This window comes from Corvus cornix, chromosome Z (assembly GCF_000738735.6).
Source record: "Corvus cornix cornix isolate S_Up_H32 chromosome Z, ASM73873v5, whole genome shotgun sequence".
Taxonomy (NCBI): domain Eukaryota; kingdom Metazoa; phylum Chordata; class Aves; order Passeriformes; family Corvidae; genus Corvus; species Corvus cornix.
In genome coordinates, this window is record NC_046357.1 from 47,277,896 (window position 1) to 47,295,210 (window position 17,315).

The 17,315-nt window shown below is 39.0% G+C and overlaps 1 protein-coding gene across 4 annotated transcripts in view; it reads left to right on the forward strand.

The window, feature by feature from the left end:
* The first annotated feature begins 10,727 nt into the window (after positions 1–10,727).
* The window catches only part of CEP120 (centrosomal protein 120), a 37,837-nt gene continuing 31,249 nt past the window's right edge, over positions 10,728–17,315 (forward strand). For all 4 annotated transcript variants that reach the window (XM_039567298.1, XM_039567297.1, XM_039567299.1 and 1 more), the window contains exons 1-5: positions 10,728–10,929; positions 12,087–12,243; positions 13,170–13,284; positions 14,123–14,264; positions 16,388–16,536. In XM_039567298.1, coding sequence (XP_039423232.1) covers positions 10,878–10,929; positions 12,087–12,243; positions 13,170–13,284; positions 14,123–14,264; positions 16,388–16,536 — 615 coding nt within the window. In that variant the 5' untranslated portion in view covers positions 10,728–10,877. The remainder of the gene's footprint in view (positions 10,930–12,086; positions 12,244–13,169; positions 13,285–14,122; positions 14,265–16,387; positions 16,537–17,315) is intronic.

The following is a 17,315-nucleotide window of genomic DNA, read 5'->3' on the forward strand; positions in this document are numbered from 1 at the left end:
ATTTCATCTAGGCACTTTACCTGAATTTTATTTTTCACATTAAAAATACATTTAGCAGTAGCCATGTGCAGTATGGTCCAGCATCACTTTATGCATTAGAGACAAAAAAAATCAGAATGTCTTGTGTAGTGTGAATTTATTTATTAAGTTTTTTTCAATTAATAATACTGCCCTAATTGGGCAAGATGTAATGAAGTAGGATTAAGAAAATTAATTTAAAGCTTGTTATCCCTAAAATATATCCTTTTTTCACTTTGCTGAGTGCTATTAACAGAAAACATGTAAGATCAGGTGAAGATTGGCCACTATATGGGAAATAACACATCTGACTGATATTAAGAGACATGGTGCACATTTTACAATTGTGTGAAGATCACTGAAAATAAAGAGTTACCTATTTATATTCCATCGTTTCAGCTTCCTATTTCTTAAAGACTGAGTGGATGATTAAATTCTAATAACTAGTACCAGAAATAATATTAAAAACTGTATAAGAAAGTAACAGTCCTTTGTTTACCACTGAGAAGTATTGCAATAGAAATCCTAAGCACAACTGAAAAGCTTTTCACAGGAATACCTCTGAGCATAACTCCCTGATGAATCAAAGTAGAAAGCTATATATCACACATTTACTTTAGAAGAATTTATATCTGCTAGTTCATTTTTCCCTCATGAAAAATCAAAGGAGATCTTTTCTTCTAAACAAGACTAGGAAAAATAAATTGTGTCCACACTGTGTCTTGTCTGCAGTTCTTTTTGATAACCACTTAAAATGTGGGTAGCATTTCTGTCACTGTCTGGTGAACTTTCCAGTGGCATGAAAGGAACATATACTTGCATTCAGTGTACAAGCTAATTTGCAGTGAGCATTGGATACTTGATAAAAAGCTGATTGTGCAATGCAGTACATAATCTGGCCTTTTCTGCATTTCAGTTTTACGTTCTGTACAAAATTTCTTAAGTGATTTAGCTTGTGAAAAGAACACAGATGTTTCACCACTGCATATTTTGCTGCACTTTCACTCTTGTTTTAATCTGCACCAATAAAGTAATGAGTCTTTGAGAGATGACCAAAATGGGCAACTGGGTCAAGTTTCTGGTTTTGGTGTCCTTATAGACTGACTTCATTGAACACAAAATTGTTGAGCTCCAAAGTAAGGTCAGAGAGAAAATCAATTTTTCACTTTGGGTATCTCCTAGAGAATTTCACTCCATGTCCCTCAATGGAGTGAAAGCCTTTGATTTTGCCTTCCTGGTGAGGGAGGTCATACAAAATTTCTGGGGATGGTGGCAAAATTAATGTACACATAAGGGATTTGTATCTTTGGAGCACTCATGCTAAAAAGCTCAATGGATTATTTGAATGGACAGTTATAGACACTTCAGGAGAGAGGCAGAGCAGTCAGGGCGGAGGGGTAACACCGCATATAAAGGAGGGGTCAGACTGTACAGTGTTTACAGCTGGGAGTGACATGGTTGAGAACCTTTGGGTAAGGATTAAAGGAAAAGTAAATAAAGCAGATGTTATTGTGGGAGTTTAGGACAGATCAGTCAGCCAGGATGATGGCACCAGTGTATTATTCTAAATTGAATTGATGGAAATCTCCAGAGCAGTTACTCTTGGTCCTTACAGGTGACTAAAAAATTCCCAGAGGTTAACTGAGTCTGTCATACAGCAGACACAAAGAGGTCCAGGAAACTCCTGAAGCACCTCAAAGAAAACACTTTGGTACAGGTACTAAAGGAGTGGAGTGGAGTGATCTCTTCTCTCTGATGTCTGGTGATAAGACACAAGGGAATGGTAAAGCGGATATAAGAAATACCTGGGGAAGGTAAGACTGGATATTAGAAAAAAGTTCTTCAATGAGAGGGTGGTCAAGCACTGGAACAAGCACCCAAGGGAAGTAGTCATGGCCCCAAGTCTGTTGGTGTTCAAGAAGGAGATGACTTGTCTTTACTTTGCCCTATAGGAGTTGGACTCAGTGATCCTCCTGGGTCCCTTTCAGCTCAGGGATTTCAGTTCTGCAGTTCTGTATCCTATATTTAACTGTCTTTTAAGTACTTTTCACTCAAACAGTAACTTACATAAACTTTGTGAGGGGGAGAAATGAGTCTATTCATCTTTGTGACAGCTGTAATTTTTTACACAATTTTGAGAATTTAGAAATTTAAAAAACAGCTCACATCCAATCTGCACATCAATTAGAAGGAAAAAGAACCCAATATATATAACACAGCAAACACTGTCTAGAAGCAAATGAACTTCACAGCACGTGATAATTAGCTCCAAAGGTACCTTTGTATATAATGTGTTCTGGATAGGATGCCATAATGGAATGTGGAGGAGTAAACTAATGTCTTTATCATTCCAAAGCATCCGTGGGCAAGTCATACAATCCTTCTATTAAAGTTATCCATCTCCATAATGGGATTAAAAAAACTGTCTCTAACTCTCTGTCCATCTAGTCCATCTAAGACCAGATGCTAACTCATACTGGCAGTGTTACCAATTACAGAAATAGTCTGTGTGAGCAAATCCATACAAATGCAAGTATAGATTACTGCTTGATAGACTGCCTTTTCCATGTATCACTATCATCTATATATGCCTTAAGGACCAGCTTTAGCACACTTTCAATATTGTGGTCTTTGGCACTATAATATTCATATCTGTTATTTTTTGTTAGGTAGTTGCTATATACATATTATTCATGTTCTGTTATTCATAGAAAACATCAAAGACTAGTTTCTAATTTAATCCTCTGTGAGGAGTTATTGTACAGGCTAGCACAGATACTTGAATGTGACTTGCATCACTAGATTTTAGCGTCGCAATCGTAGAGATGTATTTGACCTTCATTTTCTTTTTTTCTATAACAATAGGAATTTTCCAAGAATATTAGGTTATGTATGTGTACAGATATAATCTTAGAAATCACATATCTATGGGAAGAAATATAACCCTGAGTTAGAACAGTGACTGAGTGCCAGCAGTTTTTGATTAATGTCATTCCCTCAGGGCAGAACAGCACTAGTGCTTTTTGTCATTATTAGTTCATTAGGACCACGTAACTACATTGCTGATGCTTACTCTGAGACTTCCACTTGCTTTCTTGTAACTACATTTACATTTTCAGTTGTGATAGAGGAATTGGGAAAGAATGTTATTACACAGAACATGCTTCTTTTCCTTTTTTTCTTCACTTAATGTCTGAAGGACACTTACTATGTACCCTTAGCACACGACAAGTTGATCCAAACACCTGTGCAACCCCCAAGTCATCTCTGAGTCCATTTTCCCTTTAGTTTTTCATTGGATGTGCTCCTGCCTACTCTTAACCTATGAAGTCTAAATAAATTTATTAGCTGTATATATCCCATTATTAACAGTAGATCTGGTAGCAACCCAAACTGGAATAACAGACCCAAGTGACTTTTTCTTAAAATACTCTAAAAAATGTCTCATTTTAGCATCTTTGCTACCACTTATCACAGACTACAGATGTATTTTGATGTTTTTGTGTTACAGTGGGGAAACTGCAACACACGTATCAATCAACGAGGCCCATGGAAAAGAAATCTATATGGACTGATTCTTGATAGATGTTTCAGAGATGTTTATTTCTCCAGCTGCATGGCCGGGCTCTGCCGAGGAACTGCGGCAATCCCGGGACCTGAGGGTCCTTGCCCGCACAGGGGAACACAAACCAACCAATGGGGAACGAGGCTGACCAGGGGCAGGGAAACCCCGTGCCTCCCCCCAGGACCCTCTCCCAGGACCACATGGCAGGGGGGAGGGACCTGACATTTTTTTGTCCTTGATTTCTCCACTCTTATATTATACAGCACATTCAGCTTCATTAATGTTCTCTTCAAAAAAAGAAAGAAAATGTCTTCAAATTTATTAAGACCAGCAAAGCCTAATGCATAGATAAAAGAACTAAAATTTGGGAGACCAAGGTTCTCAGTTTTTCACTGACCTGCCAGGTTATGCAAGCTGAGATGATACCATTCTCTTTGGTTAAATGACAAAAATCCACTGTGTTTGCTGTTCAAATCCAACCTGAACTGTGTGGATAATCTTTCTCCTTGCAGACATGTAGGAGTATGTCTGTAGTCACTTGGGACAAGATCTGAAATCCACTGAAGTTATCCCTTCAAAGAAAGGGAAAACATCTCTTCTTACTGACTCATGGGTCTGAATCAGACCCATAGTTTGACTTGGTGTTTAACTTGCTAGCTCTTTCAAGATACAAGGAGTTTCCTGGAAATTAAAAAGTGATAAAGGGAAACTGATCATATAAGAGATTTCCTTCAACATTATCATAAGGAGATGTCATTTGCTGAAAGTATTTAAGTTAAAATATCGGTCACAGAGTAACCTTTAAGACATCTTGTCTCTCAATAAGTAAGAAAAATGAAAGGTCTCTAAGAATACTAGAACACTGAAAAACAGAGCCCATGAAATATTCTCATCTTTACAGAATCTTTTTCCCCCCTCAAATGTTGACTGAAAGTTTTCCTCCTTCCAAATAATTAGGGTTTGGTAATTCTTTTTTCTTCAGTATGAGCAATATTTGCTAGGTGAGCAGCCAAACAGTAGAAGACCATGAGACCAAAGACAAGTCATTATGTACCCATTGACGGCATCTTTAGATTTCAAAGCCGTTAGCCATTTTCAGTCTGGAAATTTCTATCACCAACAATTTCACACAGACTATGACCTACTACTTTCACTGAAAAGGTCTGAAAATTTAACAGGAACAATCTGGTAAGCTACCTGAAAAGTCCTAGAAGTGTCACAGCACAGGAGTGCTTAAGGGAGATCCAGAATCTATTCCGATATTCTTCAGGATGCTCTTATTTTTCATCATAGAGTTCTAGATTGTGCTAGACTTAAGAAAATAACAAAGACAGTGTTTTGTCCCTAGTTTGGAAATATCCATGGGATACTTTCTGTTAATTTTTCATGCATATAATTGTCTGTTTCATTTTTAGATCCAATTCCTCTAACAGATGTGTTGGGTTGACTGTGGCATCTACTGCCAAGTGCCCACTGCTTTAACACTCCCTTCCTCAGCTGGGCAGCAGTGATAGAATATAACAAAAGGCTCATGGCTAGAGGTAAGAACAGGGGGAGATCACTCACCCATTACTGACAGGGATAAAACAGATTCAACTTGCAGAAAAAATTAATTTACTTTATTGCCAATTAAATCAGAATGAGAATGAGAAATAAAAGCAAAATCTTAAAACACATTCCCCCATCCCTCCCCTTTTCTCGGGCTCTTGATCTTTTCTGCCTCCTGCCCACAGCAGCACAGGGGGAGAGGGAATGGGGGCTGTAGCCAGTGGGGGCCTCCCACAGGGTCACAGCCTCCTTCAGGCACTTCCACCTGCTCTGGTGTGGGGTGCTCCACAGGCTGCAGGTGGATCTCTGCTGCCCTGTGGTCCTCCATGGGCTCAGGGGCACAGCAGCCTCTCCACAGGCTGCACCGCGGGCTGCAGGGAAATACGAGCTCCAGCACCTGGAGAAACACCTCCACCTCCACCTTGGTGTCTGCAGGGCAGTTGCTCTCACACAGTTTCACTCATTTCTCCTGGCTGCTGTTTCACAGCCATTTTTTTCCCCTTCTTAACTCTGTTTTCCCAGAGGTGCTGTTACCATTGCTCATGGGCTCAGCCTTGGCCAGCAGTGGGTTCAGCTTGGAGATACCTGGAATTGGCTCTATTGGACATGGGTGCAGCTTCTCACAGAACCACCCCATAGCCCCCACTACAAAAACCTTGCCACACAAACCAAGTACAACAGTTTTTCTAATTTTCATTGATATTCATGATACATGATATCCATGAGTACAGTTCATGGAATTGAATTAGGCATCACAATAAACTGTCCAGTGTCATTTACACCATTTACACATACCACAGCTGTCAGTGGAGAAGAAATAGTATTTTATTAATTTTTCTGAAGAAATATAATTCACCATTTGTATCTCCCATTTTCAGAAGAATAAAACTTATTGCTTTTCTAATCTAATCTTTGAAAAGAACCTTCAGCTTCCCTTCTTAAATTCAAATATCCCTTGTTGAAATGATGGTTTTTTCTCCTCCAGGTCATGCACCATGGATCAGTGATTCCAATTCTAAATTTCGCCTTAAAGACAGTATTTAAAATTCATCTCTCATATTCAAACTTCATCTGAAGTATCTTACTGAGGCTGTTTTATGATAAGAAAGAGCAAAACTCTTAAGGATACTTCCAAAGTATTCCGAAGTGTAACCAAACAACCATAAGAAGACTAATTTTAGAACACACATTCCACTTACATGCAATTTAAATCCCTGCTACAAAGGGGTACAGCTATTTATTATTCTCTCTGCACGAACAATCCTCAAGTGTAAAAGGAGTTCCAAGACAGGTTAAATAAGAACTAAGTAAGTGATCCTAAGCCAATTAGGAATGCAGCAAGTAGAAATCTTTCAACGTCAACAGAAATACATTTTAAATTTTTTATTTAAGAGAAGGAAGTAAAGAACGCAGAATGAGTAACTTTGTAAAATGTTAAATAGTAAAATGGAGACAAAATTGACACGTCCTGTCAATGGGAACTGAAGCTGTGATTGAAAAAAATAACCATGCCAAGAAAAATCATTTCATAATTATAAAGAAGTGTTGAAACTTAATAGGCTCAAAACCAAGGAGATAAACATAAAAAGTGCTGATTAAAGCATTTAATAATAGTAGTCATAAATTATTAACTCAATAATTAGTTTAACCATTGTCTAGATGAAGAAAATTTTGTAACCAATGCTAACTTAAGCATTGTACCTAGCATTCACTACTTGATTTGATTTTGTGGGCTAATTTATAATATGTATTCACCTGAATTTAATTATGTTGTTTCCCTAGATATGTGGGATAAGTGAAGATAGTAGTGAAGCAAAACTGGACCATCTCTATCTTGTTCACAGAAATTTGATTACAAATTGACAAATTAATATTTTAAGTGCTACAGTTCTAATTCTGTTGCTCAAAGAGAAGCATAATAACATTAATTTGTCAAAGGTGCATTAAAAAGTCAAACTAAGAAAATGGAAAAATATATTAATATAATGTTATAGAAACTGATTGTAGTTGAAACAGGCCATTTTATGACTTGTTCTCAGTGTTTGTCTTTTTTTTTTTTTTCTGTTGTATCTTGGGGGTTTTTAAGTCTATATATTTCAGATAGATTAAAATAGTTCACAAATTATTAGAAAGAAATGTGCTCAATGGCAATAATACATAAAATCTTTTAATGCCAGCATTGTCTTTATATTGTTTCATTTAGATGCCTTTCCAACTCTAATACATTTATTGAAGTCTGACAGTCATTAGGTTTTCCCTGCTGTTTGGAGTTCTCCTTAGTTTGGAGTCAATAAATGCATTTAGAAAAGGGCATAACATATTTCAAGAAGGCGTATTTTACCCATTCATCACCATTGTCAAGCTCTAGATCATCAAAAGACTCCCTAACTCCTCCACTTCCTAAAGAGGGCTCTCTTTCCCTGCTGATTCTGAATAGTTTATAGCCACTTGTTGCAGCATTCCAGAAGCACAAGTCATCCCACTATTTTTCCATGATTGCTTACACTGTAGTTTTTGGGCTTCACAATGTTTTCCATTACATTTCAGTTGGGCTATCAGTCCTGCCACCTTTAGGGGAAGAAGACCTAGTTCCTGTATGACTGTTCTCAGGTGCTTCTATGGTTTCTAACACTTAAACACCCATCCCTCCTGCACAAATTAGTACAGGGGCAATTCAAATCTGCTACAGTGTCGACTTGCACACCACCCCCTTGAATATTTTTGATCATCAAATCATTTGCTGACAAATGGGGTGCACCTGTCTTTAAGGGAGAAAAGGATCTTCACTCAGGAGTTAACAAGCCTCACTGAAGGAGTTTTAAACTACATTTGAAGGGAAAAGGGGATAAAAACAGGCTCACTAGAAATAAGCCTGGGAGCAGCATGCCTGATGATCAAAACCCACAAAATTCTACCAGGGATCAGTTTGACCAGTCTCAGAGTTAGATACCAATCTGTTACTCTCTTGATCTGCTTCCTGTTTCTTCCTTCATCATTCCCTGCAAGTGGAACGATAGAGAAGAATTTTACATGTGCTCCTGATCCCTTAACCAGTTAGTCACAAGATGCTGAATTCCCTTTTTGATTGCCCTTAGATTTCTTATGGCAATTTCTTCACTGCCTTCCAGAAAAAGTATTGATGGTTAATAATTTGAGGGCTGTACCAGAGTAGAAAGTTTCCTCCTAATGTCTTTAACACAGCTCCGAGGAGCAATAGACTTTCTCTAAGGAGTGGATCCAGTGTACATATTGGGCTTTTTGTTCCTCTCAGAAGAAAGTCTCTTATGACAATGACACATCTTTTTTTCTTTTTCTGTATGGAAGCAGTCTTGACACAAGGAGTAGGTTGATTCAACCTCAGCGACATGTCCAACCTAGATGAACCACCCTTCTCATCACTGTCCAGCTGCACTTGCAGAGCCTTGTACCTGTTATGCCAGGGCATCTGGGAAAGGTGGGGTAGTAATGGAGGGGATGCTCCGCTATGCAGGGCAGGAAGTTGTCACCATTTCCCCCCTATCCCTTAAGCCATGGTGTTCTGCAGATTAAAGATAGGATAGGATAGGATAGGATAGGATAGGATAGGATAGGATAGGATAGGATAGGATAGGATAGGATAGGAAATCCCCTGTATCATGCATCCTCCCAGGTCTGTCCCTGGGAAGGTAGGGGGTTTCTCAAGTAGTCTATCTCTCACTCAGACTCTCCGATGCTGCTCAATCTACTCACTGCCTCCCACAGTTCTGTCACTAAGTGAAGGTGTTCCTCTACCTGGGCACACCTCCCACATGTGTGCTCACTGCTGCTGTCAAGTATTCTTGCATAGGTCACATCTTGCAGCTGACACCTTGGCAGGCAAATGCGCAAGATGAGATACACATAGGCAAGACTGTGATGACATAATAAGGAAACAAACCTTGGTGGTTCTAGGATGCATAGAGAAAGACTGCAAAATAAATGTAGATTATAAGACCAAGAAGGTCCTATTGTCTTTTTAATGTCTTTTTATCTCTCCTTCTATCTCCTCCTTTTTTTTAATAAAAAAAGTCTTTACTAAGAAGAGTTTATAGTGATGAGGCTCTTGGCACAGTTAATACCTGTAACATCAAGATAAAAGTCAGGTTAGGGCCAGGAGTGAATGTCAAAGGATAAAGTTCCATGAGGTAGGTGACCTGATTTAAAGGCTTCCTGTTGCCAAAAGAAGAGATTCCACATGCTTTGCCATGTGCAGACATAAACACCTATAAACCGGCGTTGTTAGTCCCATGCTCTCAGTCTTTTCTGCTGGCTCTGGCATTTGTCTGTCCCTGTGCTGAACCAGTCCAGCTTGCTAAATAGGTGAAAAACAAATCCATGAGCATTACAAGAAGAAGTGATTTTTTTTTTCAACAGTAGTTCACAAGACTATTATTTTAATGAATCACACCCAGAGAAATCAATTTTCAAGTAAAAGAGCTGTACAGGTAAACCCTGTTATCATCAGGGTTCCCTCACTAGCCCAAATCACTCACTTTTCAGAGGTCTGCCTCCAGGTTTTGTGTAAAAAGTATCTATAAAAACAACCTGCCTTGCAGAACATGACAGTGGTAGAAATTTAAGAGCTCAGACTGGAGAGACAGAGAGTTGCTGTGCCACATGCAGCATTATATGCCCAAAGATGACACAACGAAAAGCAGCAGCCAGAATTGAACTTGGGCAGATTCAACTCAGATATAAGTGTCTTTTTAGGAAGTGTTTCAGAACCAGAATAAAACTCTTGCAAAAGGAAAACAGGTTCTCCCTCTCCTGGTGTTTGCAAATTGTGACTCAGAAGCTTCACAGAATATGTGTGTTACTAAAACACAAGGATTTTATGTCCACACAAGGATTTTGCTAGGCCATCTACTAAAAAAATAGTGTAAACTTAAAAATGGGGGGGCGGGGGGGTTGCCTCACAGTCAAGACATATGTGTTTAACTTGGGGTGCCAAGTGCAGGGACACACTACTTCCTGATATTGCTGCTTAACTGATTATTACTTCTTACGGAAGACAAGAATACTCTAAAAAATTAGCTAAGGAGGACAAAGCTGCATTTCGCTACGATTGCATTCAGATTCTCCTGCTCTGACACTCATCACAGTGGGGAAAAAAAAAAGTAAAGAAACTTCCCCACGTTAACAAAAGGTACGTCCTTGAAGCAGCTGGTATTCCTCCACTGGCAACGCAGAATACTTGTGAAAAACGTTTTTATATTTTTATTTGTGAGGTTTCCGGCTACAGCCCCACTCGCTGCCGAACAGTCCGCGCCGTGGCACTGCCGCTGACCCTCGGTGGTTATAGGGCAGGGCGGGGGCGGTGCCGGGGTTGTGCCAGGGCCGGGGCGGTGCGGAGGCGGTGCCGGGGCCGAGGCGGTGGCGGTGGCGGTGCCCGGGCGGTGCGGGGGCGGTGCCGGGGCCGAGGCGGTGCCGGGGCGGTGCGAGGGCGGTGCCGGGGCCGAGGCGGTGCCGGGGCGGTGCGAGGGCGGTGCCGGGGCCGAGGCGGTGCCGGTGCCCGGGCGGTGCGGGGCGGAGCCGGCGGCGGAAGCGGCGGGGCCGGCGTTGCCGGGCGGAAGCGGCGGCGGTTGGCGTTTAAAGGCTCCGCGGCGGCAAAAGGGCGGCGAGTGGCGGCAGCGCGGGAGGAGCGGCCTGAGGGCTCCTGGTTCCCTCCGCTCCGCTTCGGGAGCGGCCGCGCTTCCTGGCCCTGGCAGCGCCCGGGCGGAGCGGGGAGATGGTGTCCAGCGCCGCCGATCGGCTGCTGATCGTCGTCTCTGTGCTGGAAGGTAACGGGGGGGCGGGAGGTCGCGGCCTCCCGGCTGCAGCGCGTCCCCTCTATGCTGAGAGGAAGATGAGGGGTGGTCACTGCCTCCAAGGTGTTTTCTCTGGTGGCCTGAGCGGGCTAAGCCGAGCAGCGTTGAGTAAACCAATTTTATTGACAAAGCTTTGGGCGTACGTATTTTAAGGCTGGGGTTGGCTACCCCCGGTTAGGTCTTGGAGGTATTTACAAAATGTTTTATTTTAAATGAATGAGAAAAGTAACCATCCTTTCCTGAGGATTTGGGGGTTTTTTTAAGTGGTGTTCTGGTGTTTCTGTCCCTTCTTAGCAATCTGTTATAAGCTGGTTTTGGTAGTGTTGTGTCGAACGTATAGCTAGTTGTTCTTCATCTTGTATTTGTACAGACTTTAGTTGCTGTCGTCTAATTAGTGTGTGAGTTGTTTATTGGGGTGTCTTTTTCTATTTTTGGGCTGTTTTGGAGATTAGTGGGGTTTTGGGTTGTTTTGGCTCAATGCTTTCTCTTTGTCAAGTAAATCCTATTATCTCTATTTATGTATCCTATTATGTCCATTTATGTAGTTTGCCAGAGGAGCTTACAAATAAGATCCTGTCGTCTGACATGCCTGTAGTATCATCTCCCCACGCTGTGATATAAGTAAATTTTCACTTCTTCATGTCATTTCAAACCAGAATATTGGATGATCCTGAACCCAGGACCAATCATATACAGTTTTAGGCACTCTCCTAATCTGGTAATAATTTTTCTTTTCATCAAGTGGCAGGAAAAACACGTTTCACTACTTTTATAAGATTGTGTTTTTCTGTTTTGGTGTTGGACAGTCATAACATCTTCATTTGAAGTAAAACATTCACTTTCTTTCTCTCACCTGCTCCCTTACTTATTGCCAGTCACAGATTTCTCAAATCATTCTAATTGCTTGCTACTTTTTCTTTTTTCTTTGTTACTTGATTTCTTGTTTCTTCACAAGTAGTCTGTTTCGTTTTAAGTTCTGTCATATTTCTGCATAGGGCAAACACTTTTTCTTTAAAGAACAGAGCAGGGAAGATGATATGGGAAATTAATTTTGCTTGATTGGCTTATGGCATAAATCTGAGCTCCTGCTTCTTTTTTAGTGATGGCCGTGCAATGCCACTCTTTTACAGGGCGCTGTTTTCCAAAACGACCCAAGCACATGCTTATAGTTGAAGCCAAGTTAGATGGTGAACAGCTGGCTACTGATCCTGTAGAGCACACTGATCAGCCTGAATTTGCTACAGAATTGGCTTGGGAGCTTGGTAGGAAAGCGCTTCATCAGCACAGGTAATGTTAAAAAGTGAACTCTCATCTGCAGATAAACTTCAATTTTCTTGTCTTTACAGTTAGTGAAATACAGGGGTTTTGTTATTGTCATCTGAATTGGTTTTTTGAACTTTCTTTTACTTTTATCTACCATAATGTTGTTAAAAAATGTACTGAGGTAATGTACAAAAAAAGGTAGTGTGTGGCAAGAGAAGCGATGCTTAAAAATTCTAAAAGGTAAACACCCACAGGTGCTTAGAACAAATTAATAACACTGTAATTCAAACATTGGAGTCAAGCTTCCTTATGTGTACTGTGACACAAAATTAACTTAATTTCAAACCTGACAAGCCTATGTAAATAGTTTTTGAAAATGTCAAGGAAATAAGGTTAGAAATTGAACCTTTCCATAACTGTTATTTGGTTTCACAAGTTTTACGACTTACAGGTTGTAATATTATGACAAACAAAGACGTTTAAAAGGCTGTATCATCTTTGTTTGACAGAGAAAGATGCCTGCATGTGCCACGTGCTGCACATCTTATCTGTGCCTTGAAGTAGTTAGGTGCTTTACCCAAAAATCTTCTCCACAAGTCCTGTTTTTAAGATGCCCTTACAAGTGTAATTCAAATTTCTTGTGAGGTGCTGTGCTTATTTCTTTTATGTGGATGAGGTATTTATTTGTCACTAATGTCTTTTTAATAGAACTTGAGACTATGAGGCTCCAATGCACTCCTCTTTAATTTTAGAAAATTAAACCACTTGTTCATTCTCTCACTCACTGATGAGTTTTTGTATGTCAATATAAATTCAGTTTCCGACACAATGAAACTAGTTATATAACAAGCTTTGTATCATTGGCTTGCTGGAAAGTTATGAAATATCTTTGAGAACTAATGGCACAGATACATTTTATATTTAGTATTTCAACTAAGTTGCTTTTTCAGGCTGCAGCGCACACCTATCAAGCTCCAGTGTTTTGCATTGGATCCTGTATCTTCAGCTAAAGAGAATATAGGCTACATTGTACTGGATTTAAGGGCTGCACAGGACAAGAAACAGGTAGGTTATGGGGCATAAAGATTTAAAATTTATGCTTTGGCAGCAATGCTATTACAGGCAATATAATTTGAATTAAAGCACAGACTAAACTTTTGAGTTTTGTTTTGGAGTATGACTGATTGATCATGTATGGGGGATTTTATTGTTTTTTCTTTTCTTTGGAGGAGAGATATCTTGAGTCTGAGAACATGTGCAAATGCAAAAATTGTTGTACTAATCTTGCTTATTTCTGAATTGGATAATTGGAGTACTAGCAGCCAATTAATCTACACCCTTTCATTATTTAATCAACTGGAAAAATTTATCTAAGCAATAAATATGGACCAATTGAATCTCCATCATCAAATCAAGTCTTAAGTTGTTTTTTAATACAGCATGGAGTAAGCACAATACAATTTTTAATATAAATTTAATTAGCCCATACTCTTATGTCAAGCTTGATCAAAATATAACTTTGATATGGGTCATCCGAGGAGCGTGGTGTCTTATTTTGACATCACTCTTCTTGAGAATTTTCAGTGCCTATGATTTCCTATGCACAGTTGAAGACTTAAAGGTTTTCTAAGATCTATGGTATATTTCTCTTTCTAACTTTTTTGCTGTACAAGTCAGCGGAAAAAAATTGGAATATTCAGCTAGTTGTCCAGTAACCATCCTACAGAATTTTTTAGTACAATAGTGTACTACACAGACCAAACTTTTAGAAATAAAAACCAAAGTGTATTTCTGTAGATGATGAAGTAGAAGTGCTAGATTAAGACTGAGTTTTCTTTAATACTATCTTTTTTCTGTGGTTTTTAAACACTCTTGGGTCTTATTTTTGTATTTTACTATGTAGACACCTAGATGGTATCCTTTGCTTGGTAACAAGTACCCTAAATTTAAGCCTGAAATACAACTTGGTGTTGCATTGGAGACAGATTCAAAAGCACTGGTCCATGATTTTAAAGCAAAAGAGGCACCCTCTAGAGAAGGGAAGGGTAAGTGACATAATACCACTCACTTTGAATTAAAAATCTTCCTGAGCCAGATGACATATCACTTGTTTCAACTGTGTTGTTTTAAGTGTCAAGAGAATTTTAATTTCACATCTGTTCCGATGCAAATCCTTTACAGCTGATTAATGTTCCTTTTGGCAGTAAATTTTTCAAGGAGTCTTTACTGTGGTAGTTGTGTGACTTCTAGGGGGACAAGTTACAAACCAGCTGATGTTTAAAATGAGAATCAGGGTCCCATAGTTAACTTTCTTGGGCATTTTACTCATATTTATGGGCTGTAGAAAGTTATGAAAGAAATAGGAAAGGAGCTTCTTTACAGAGTGTAAGAAGTACTTTGGGCGTGGAACTGTAAGGTAGTAAAATGTCTAATTTATTGGGTAGGCTTGCTTCTTTTTTGGTGGCTTTTTTTTTGGTGGGTTCTTTTTCTAATCTTTCAGTACTTAAATCATGTTCTTTTGTTAAGGGTCGTTTTTTGTGGTAACATCTGCTTACTGTTGGGACTCATTCCAATTCTGGATTCTCTTGTTCATTTCTCTCAGAAGAAATTAGTGAAATGTGCCAAAAATCTATTGGAAATCAAATGGTAGCACGAGTAGGTGTCTTTGTGTGCTGTGCCTTTAAGTCACTTTTTCATCTGCATATTTTTGTTGGTTTTTTTTTTTAATGCAAGTTAGTAGTTTTTAAAAAAACAAAAACAAGGTCTTAGAAACTTGATTTAAAGAGCCTTTAAACAAAACCATAATTCCATCTTGCCCTGATCCCCCACCCAAATGCCTGTATACTTAACTTTTGAAAAATGAGCCTTTTGGTAAAACTAGTGAATTTTCTCCTGCATACTTCACAATACTTCTGCTTATGATCTGTGGCTGTGATTTTGTAAAAACAGAGTGGTCAGTAGCAGTAAGTGTTTTACAGGCTTCTGGCCCAGAATTCACTGACTTGGCTGCCTTTCAAAACTGCTTAAGACAGTATTTAAGTTTCCATGTAAGTGCAGAGCTTACTCCATTCTTTCAGGTTTACAACAAAACACAGGGAACTTTCCATATTGTAAAATTTGTAGAGGAGGCAAGGAACAACTGTAAATGATTCCTTAGTCTGCACTTCCCGTGTGATCTTTATGCCTGTGAGTTCTCCTATCCCTCATGACACTGGCAAAAAATAAAGGAAGAACCTTCTGCCTTCACTCAGCACTGTTTTTCACTTGATGTTTTCTGTGGAATAATTGCTACAGACAAGTTTGCCAGCTTTTGCCTTTCTTTTGTCATGTCAAAATTAGTCAATATCGTATTTATGTAATGGAGAAAAACAAGCAAACTTGTGGGTTTTCGCAGTTGTAAAGTTAATGTTCCAGGCATTGGGTATGAGAAAGCTGGATTACCCAGTTCTAGTCTAGTCCAGTAATTTTCCATTTAGTATTCATATACCTTTTTTTTCTTTACTGACTTAAGTTGTGTAAAGCTTCCAGTATTTGAAATGGAGCTTTTTTGTTCACAAAATGCTGTGTCATTATTTCTATTTGGTGTAACCTGAGGGCTTTGAAATGTGTTGAATTACTGGCACTATAGAACAGAAACTAGCAAACCAGAATACAGAATATGTTTTAGGCATTGAAGACTTCAGATGAGAAGACTTTGAATGAAACATTATAAAGATCTGTGGAATGGCATATCATACTTGTTGAAACAGGTTGCAATATGCAGTTACTGCCTTGCATTTTCTTTAACGAACGAAGTAAAGAAAGAGCATGGTAGACTCTAGCATAATGAAATAAAGTTCCAGTCACTGTAATGTTACTCACAAATAAAAAGAGGAACTAGGATTCTGTCTAGCATGGTGTTCAATATAACATCTGTGAATAGAAGTTAATTTCCAAATTTTTTGTAGCTATACTGAAGTATGCGTAGGGGCTTTTTTGTGTTTTGCAATAGTTTGGTACCAGGCATTGAGATCTTTATTTGTAATTTTTCTTTCCACATGTAATGTCCATGTGTAATGCTTAAAAATAAAATTGCAATTATGTATCAGATTGCTGCAGCAATTATAAAGACTTATGTTTATTAAATTAAGCTTATTATAATTATTTATGTTTATTTCTTCTCTCTTAGTACTCACCCTTTTTCCCGGACTAGACCCTAAAAGTATTGTGCCAGTCTTGAATGAAGAAGAGGGCTATCATCAAATTGGACCACCAGAGTATTGCAGAGAACACTTTGTCTTGTCTGTAACCATTGCATTTGCCACACAGTTGGAACAGGTCTGTTTCCCTGCTATGTGTGGTTCTTAAGAAGTATTATCCCACATTGGTATTTTCACCCTCCCATTCTTCATTTCTAATTAGGATTTTTTTATTGTTTTCTAAGTTTATTTCAAGAAATAACCCTGTCCTGTAGTGAATTTATATTCATTTTAAAACTTTATGAAGTCCTTAACATATCAGACTGCAGATGAAATATAATTCTTTTGAAGTGCTAAAGCTGTATTTACTTTAAATTATGCATTCTTATGGAATGCATACTTCTCTACTGCAATATAGTGAAAAAAGTGTGTGTATGGATAATACCAGTCTTCAGTGTGGTGCCCATGCACTGAAGTTCAAACAAGGTGAAATACTTTTCAAGTATGTAAGACAGAGTTCATATATTGCCTGAGGGAAGGACTTACAGCTGGGATGAAGTGCCATGCTAATGATTGTTTCAGCTTTAGACCTCAGCTGCTGTGTTCATGCTGTACTGACAGTATGCTCTTAGTTGGTCTAGAGCTCAAGGTATATGAAACTCTCCTCAGTCTTGTCATCTTTATTTTTTTCAGGCAAAATAATTTTCCATGTCAGAATTATAGGGCCTTGAGATGTAAATTTATTGTGATCATTCTGGGGTGGCTTGTGCCTCTCTAGGCATTGAACTCATAGCTGCAGTTGGCTACAGGATGGAGTAGCTGTTTGTCTGTTTCAGTCTTTTATTCAATCACATAAATTATAAAACAGTATCTAATCTGAATTATTTCTATTGGAAATGTTTTATGAAGGACTGCTTA